The 7,341-nt window shown below is 47.7% G+C and overlaps 1 protein-coding gene across 1 annotated transcript in view; it reads right to left on the reverse strand.

Annotated features, from left to right (window-relative positions):
- Positions 1-7,341, reverse strand: part of LOC135221762 (coiled-coil domain-containing protein 97-like) — a 288,446-nt gene that overhangs the window by 192,381 nt on the left and 88,724 nt on the right. The window contains exon 2 of the mRNA XM_064259578.1: positions 290-569. Coding sequence (XP_064115648.1) covers positions 290-569 — 280 coding nt within the window. The remainder of the gene's footprint in view (positions 1-289; positions 570-7,341) is intronic.

The raw sequence follows: 7,341 nt of genomic DNA on the forward strand, positions 1-7,341 counted from the left end.
GCCTAACCATCTTGCTCAAGAGCTTTAATGGCTGTGTTCCAGTTCCACCATAAAGAATTCCTAATGTAAAAGACTGAGGGTTTGTACATTATGTAGGAACAAAAATAAATCTGACTGATTTATTTTTGAAGTTCTCTATTACTTTGTGAACTTATCATGATAATTTACATTTCCACCTCTCCCTCACACTTAACATTTAAAATCTTAAAATATGTACAATCTATACTATCATATACAATGAATCATCATCACAGAGTAGAGAAAATGAGAAACATGGAAAAGCCATTACCTGTACAGAAAATTTCCTGGCTTGTCTAAGAGCTCTTCTACTACTCTCTCCCTTTCCTGAATGGTTAGATCAGGCTCATACCGCTGCTGACTTTTCAATACCAAAGAACTAGATGCAATGTGATGAATTATGCGATCTTTCAAAGGACGGACAGGTGCTTCATCATCAACTAAGTCTTGAGAGTGGCAAGCTTGTGTACTCTGTTGAGGTTCAATATGGTCATTTTTACCAAAGTCATTTTTCTTTTCATCTGATTCTTCAAACTCTCCCCACATTCTGGCTGAAAAAGAAAGAAATTTGCCTTAAGGGGGCCGGCCGGCTAGTGCCATTTTTTAAGGACAGGACTTTGATATTCATACCACTTAATATGGTGACTTGGGACATCTCCAAACCGCATATGATTTTCGCCTCTGACCTTCGGTTTTGTGACGCCAGGGCGATTTATCCCGAAAATAACCCTTATTCAAATTCTATCTCCTCCCTTGATATTTAATATTAAGACCTGGGATTACTACCATATATAGACCTGATGTAGACCTCCAATCGAATGGGGAGTTTTTTTCTAAAAGTAATTTTTTTGCTAGATATGAATTTTTCAATATGGTAAAAAAAATAAACCCTATAAATCACGAGACAAAAATTTATAAAAAAAAAAAAGACAAAACAAAAATTGGAAAAAAGGGCTCTATTTGATTGTTCTATAATGTCTTTCTGAGTTATATACCAAATTCCAATGTTATAGAAGATAGATTTTGAAGGTCAATAAGTATAGTTTTGAGATACGGGCGTTCAAAGTTTTCCTTCGTATTTCTATAAAGACAATGTTAATAAATGATGATTATTACGAATGTATATTTCTTTTTTGTGTATTAATAAACCAAAACCATTTTTCTGGGCTCAGTTCGTGTCGCTGCGCGAAATATCCTTTAATCCATTATTTCTAAGGTAAATGTACTAACACATACCAGAGAATAAATAAAATAAAGAAAAGGTCAGTACTACTGACTCGCTCACCCTCCAAGAGGGTGTCGGTATGAACACTATGGCGAGTGAGACCACTACCACGAACCACTTGCCAATAGAAATCTCCTACTACAAAACCCCCACTAGAGGGGAGCTGACCCACAGAGTGGGCAGCAACTACTACTACTCCATCCCATGCTGCCGACTGCTGCGCCTCTGGTGGCCATCCTTTTCAGTTAGCGCACCGCGTACACACGTGCCCTTTTTTGCTCTGTGTTTTTTGTGCCCCTATCTTAGATTTACTAATTATGGAGCGTGCAGCCATCGCAGCAGCTAAGTTAAGTAATCAGTTGTTATTGCTATTGGGTTTTTTCCGGCCTTGAGTCAGTATTTGCCGTTTGTTTTTTTAGGTATAAATAAAGCTCTTGGTCGAAGCATGGCAGCATGGTTCTGCCTCGTGGCGGGTTCGTTCTTGGTCTTCCATACCTAGAACCTTCCCTTATTTCCTTACGCTCTATTGTTAGTTATCTATTTTATGTAAGAGGTCCAGCCTACTGGGTTTATGTCATGCATGCATGTCTTCTTTACCTTGCGTAGGCATCTTCCATCCAGACCCTAGCCACAGCTCTTAGTATCGGCCCCGGCTAGCTTTGAGTGGTAGACTTTCTTTCGGGTTAGTCGTACACTCCTGGATTTTTTCTCCTACTGATTTATTTTCTTACTTTACGTTAAGTGATTTTTGATTATTTTATATTTTAGGTTAGCCTACGGCGTCTGGCGTTTCACGTAGCCTAGGTTCTGTTTTGCCTTGGTATCCACCATTATTGCTTCCGCTCTTCAGTTCGGTTGCTTCTGTATAGCATCTCACTGATTAGTTGGTTGCTTTAACCTAGGCTATGTTGTTCATTGTATTCGCATGTTACCGCTCCGTGGTCACCATGTGATCACGGAGCAGCCAGGCGCCTGTCCAGTCCCCTTACCCTCCTCCCGCTCTTCCATAGGGCCGGGGGGGGGTAGGTCTGTCCTCGGCTCGCTCCACATACCCGTGCCTGCCTCCCTCTCTCCCTAGGCGGAGGGAGTAGGGGGGGCTGGACAGACCCAGGACTGGACCTGACCATTATCTGGCTTCACGGCGCGCTCGGATGAACTAATGGGGGGGGACTTGGCCTTTCCCCCCTCCGTCGTTAGCTCCGTCGCTCCGTTGCTAGCTCGAGTCTGTTTCGCCCTCTCGCTCTTTCCCGGCTTACTGGTGCTCTTTAATTTACCGGAGCTCCGGCATCCACGTGGAAAGGTGCTAGTTCACCCTTGCGGGCGGACTGCAGGCGTACAGTTGGTCTTTCCTACCACCACGTCTCGCTGATATCGCGACAGCGAACACCCCGCCGCGCACCGATTTATTCCGGTACGTTCTAGGGCTCGTTAGGTTTAAGTGTTTATTTATTTAATTTTAAACTATAGTAGTTTAATTTAAGCTACCTTAAGCCAAATCCCTCCGTTACCTACGTTATCACACCGGATCTCTCCGGGGTTCTAGCCTATTCAGGCGGTAAGGGAGGGGTTATGCCCAAAATTTTTTCGCGCTCCGGCATGCAGCGGAGTTCTTTTAGCCTCTAGCCTGTAAGTGATATCTTTTACGATACTCATGTATCTTTTCACTTACAGACCACCAACTGTGAGCATCCAGGATGCAATGCCATGCTCCAGGACCCCTGTGGGCATGAAGTCTGCAGATCCCATGCTCCATGCGCGACTCCGCACGGGATCTACAAGTCTGGTTCCACGAGACCTGCACCATTTGCTACGATCTGGTCAGCCAGCTCTTGGACGGGGGGTAAGTATTTTCCCAACTCCGTTCGCTAATCCCTACAAGGTTATAGTTCTTAAGTTTAATTTTAATCTCTTATTTTAGGCTTAAGCGTGTTTTATATGGGATCTCGCATCCCCTATGTTTTTAGACTAAGCCTATTACTTAAGTTTTAATCTTAAGTTTAAACTTAAAACTAACAAATACCCTCTCTTCCAGGCTCCCGCCGTTAGAGACACCGCCCTGGCAACCCTGAGGGCTTGGGTCGGCGGTTTCGGCAAGAACGCCGCCAAGGGACAGCCCTACATTCAGGAGAAGAGGTTGGCTGTCCTAATCTTCCCCGGCGGCAAGTCAACAGGGTTACGTCGACCCGGCAGAGGCAGCCCCGACTATAGCGGCAATTCAGCAACAGCTCGCCGCTTCGTTGAGTGAACCAGGCCAAGATATCTCGTCGGAAGTCGCGACACTTGATCTGAACATTGAACCAATGGTAGGTGTTGACGACCTGTTGGTCGAGGTAGGTACGTTGGACGCCCAAGGGCTTCCCTTGGGCGCCACTGGGTCTTCTACTCCTGCTAACTCTCCAGCTTCCTTCCAAGGCTTTACAGGAGCTGAGCTCCGTTATACTTCTCCTGATGCTTCCGTAAGACCTAAGGTCAAGGACAGACGGTTGTGAAAACCCTAAGCAAGACGTCGTCGTCGTCCAAAAAGACTTTCGTCGGCGTCAACATCTCGTCAAGTCTCCGGCTACGAACCCCGGAGCAGAGAGGTCTAGAGCTTCTGGGTCCGGCTCCAAAATCCTCAAGGAGCAGGTCTTCCAAGGAGAGACCACATACTCCGGCGGAGTCAGCCGTTTCTCCTCTCCCCTTGGTACCTGTTCAGAGTTACCCAACCACCTCCGCAGCAGCTCCGGCTTTGGATCCCAATGCTGGTCTGTTGCAACACATGGGGGATTTGGTCGGTTCTCTCAAAAACAGTATGGAGCAGATGTTCTCCCGGTTGTCCGACAGGATCTCCTCCCAGGATAACATCATCGCCGAACTTAGCCAGGCGCCTCTAGCTACTCCCCCACCTTTCGGCACAGGTAGGCTCAGCTTCCACCTCATGACTCTCTGCCTCCGTTCTCTATGAATAACCCCTGGAGGGTGGCGTCATACGCCCTTCCAGGACGGGCTTATTTCCATTCCGGAGTGTGGTACTCGAAGGATTGAGGACTTCGAGTTTACCCCGGAGGGTCTACAGCCACCGTTCATTTGCTACGCCAGACTCACTGACGCAGCCATGACTAGAGATGACAAGGTCCCAAAAGAGACAGTCCTCTACTCACGTGACCAGGCTCAAAGAGAAATGGCTCAGGTGTTTAGAGGACATGGATTGTTCAAACACGACAAGATTCAACCTTTTAAGAGTCCCTTCACCATTTTCACAATGGAAGAGGGAACTCCGCTTCCCTTCCTTACCAAATAGCTACTGTCACTATCCCAGCGGCCCAAAAGGGGGGGAGTCGTTACCACAGCTAAAGGAAGCAGACCCCACATCTCCTTTTGCTTCCCTCACTCGGAGAATTGTGGGAAGACCTGCCCAACACTTTTTCGGCGGGCAAACTCAAACCAGACTGTGCTATGGATCAGTTTGGTGAGAAGCTGCCTAGACTTCCGGACAGCCTCATTCAGGCGGAGTTTGAGGCCAAGACTAGGCTAGCCAGGTCCATTAACACCATGGCCATGACGGAAGTGGCTACCATTTCTTACGGTTCCGAGCCACTCTTTAAGCTTCTCACCAAGTCACTGACACAAACGGTTCAGTCTGATATGTTTGAGTTCGCCACAGCCAGAACGAACTGTCGGAAGCATGTCCTCCAGGAAGCAACTATTCGGCATGAACGATAAGTTGCTTTCATCAAACATCTGGGGAGCAGACCTCTTCCCCGATGCAATGGTGGAAAGGAGGTCCAGGCGGAAGCTACAAGGCTTAACAAAGCCTAAGGATCGTTGGGGTCTCACTGCAAAGAGACGCCAAGACCAGGCAGCAAGGGGTAAGGCTCAGAGGAAACCCAGACGTTTCCAGCCTTACCAAAAGAAACAACAACGCTTCGCCCAGCCTGTTTCGGCTGTTCCGTTGATGCAGGCGGCCCAACCCTCTACCTCCAAGGCTCAATCACAGCCTATCTATGTGATTTCCCCCCAGCCTCAACCTTCCACTTCTTACGCTGTCTCCCCAGCCTTCAACCAAGTGTTCGAAGGCCAGGCCTTTCAGCAGTATGACCGCTCGGGTAGGGGAGGCAGAGGTAAGCGGTCCTTTCGCCAGAGAGGATCAGGAAGGTCCCTTAATAGGGGAAAACACTTCCGGGGAGGCCGCGGAGGTTACCAGCAGCAATGAGAACTTGAAGGTAGGAGGGAGGCTGTTTCTCTTCCGCCACCGGTGGGGATTCAGCAATGGGCACAAAGTATTGTGTCGAAAGGCCTGGGTTGGAGTTGGGGGTTGCAAACCGCCCCCACCCAGACCTTTCCTTCAACTTCCATCAAAAGAATTGACGGAGTATGCGGAGGACCTCCTTCAGAAAGGAGCAATAGCGAGAGTCAACAGATTAAATTTCAAGGGCGCTTGTTCAGCGTTCCAAAGAAAGGCTCCACAAAAAAGAAGGGTAATCTTAGACTTATCCCGTTAAAAACTTGGCCATTCGCTGCGACAAGTTCAAAATGCTCACCATCTCGCAGGTGCGGACCTTACTTCCCCGTGGGGCCATCACCACCTCTATCGATCTTACAGACGCATACTATCATATCCCTATTGCAAGACACTTTCGCCCTTATCTGGGCTTTCAAGATAGGAGATCAAGCATTCTCCTTCAAGGTAGTTCCTTCGGTCTGAACGTGGCACCCAGAGTGTTCACGAAGTTGGCGGAAGTGGTCGTCCAACAACTGAGGGCGCAGGGGATCATGGTAGTAGCGTATCTCGACGATTGGTTAATTTGGGCTCCAACAGTCGAGGAATGTCGCAAAGCCACTGAAAGTAATCCAGTTCCTGGAATATCTAGGGTTCAAGATAAACAGGACAAAAATCAAGACTCACTCCGAGTCAACTTTCAGTGGCTGGGCATTCAATGGAATCTATCCTCCCATACTCTGTCGATTCCATCAGCCAAGAGAAAAGAAATAGCGAAGTCAGTAAAGCAATTTCTAGGACACAAACTTGCTTCAAGGAGAAGCCAGGAAAGAATCCTGGGTTCACTCCAATTTGCATCAGTGACAAACATCTTGATGAAAGCCAAACTGAAAGGCTTAACCAGAATCTGGCGCTCACGAGCAAATGTCAGGTCCAGGGACAAGTTATCATCAGTCCCACAGATTCTGCGGAATCGTCTACGCCCTTGGGCAAAAGTCAAGAACCTGTCAATATCAGTACCCCTTCAGTTTCCTCCTCCGGGGATTACCATCCACACAGACGCTTCATTAAGCGGCTGGGGAGGATATTCTCAGTTCAAGAAGGTTCAAGGAACTTGGTCACCCCAGTTCCGCCGGCTTCACATAAAACGTACTAGAAGCGATGGCAGTGTTCTTGACTCTGAAAAGGTTACGTCCGCCAAAGAACTCCCACATAAAGCTAGTTCTGGACAGCGCAGTGGTAGTCCATTGCGTAAACAGGGGAGGCTCCAAGTCACGACATCTGAATCATGTCATGGTAGCCATCTTCTCCCTGGCGGACAAGTTCAGTTGGCACCTCTCCTCCACCCATATAGCTGGAGTGAGAAACGTCATAGCAGATGCTCTATCCCGCTCAGTTCCTCTGGAGTCGGAATGGTCACTGGACAACAGTTCGTTCCAATGGATTCTCCGGAGGGTTCCAGGTCTACAAGTAGATCTATTCGCATCCCAAGCGAACCACAACTCCCATGTTATGTGGCCCCCAACCTGGACCCTCTGGCCTATGCACGGACGCTCTGTCCATAGATTGGAACAACTGGAGAAGATTTATGTCTTTCCTCCAGTGAATCTTCTCCTGAAGGTACTGAACAAACTCAGGACGTTTCAAGGTCAAGTAGCTCTAGTAGCCCCAGACTGGCCGAAGAGCAATTGGTACCCTCTCATTCTGGAACTGGGTCTTCGTCCTCTTCGAATTCCCAATCCCAGGCTCTCCCAGTCAGTACAAACGAAGACTGTGTTCGCTTCCTCAGGAATTCTCAAAACCCTAACTTTATGGACTTCATGAAGTTTGCGGCTAAAAAAGATGCAGATATTGATCCACGAAATATTCTTTTCTTGGAATCTGATAAAAGAGATTCAAC

Source organism: Macrobrachium nipponense, chromosome 3 (genome assembly GCF_015104395.2).
Source record: "Macrobrachium nipponense isolate FS-2020 chromosome 3, ASM1510439v2, whole genome shotgun sequence".
In the NCBI taxonomy this organism is placed as follows: Eukaryota; Metazoa; Arthropoda; class Malacostraca; order Decapoda; family Palaemonidae; genus Macrobrachium; species Macrobrachium nipponense.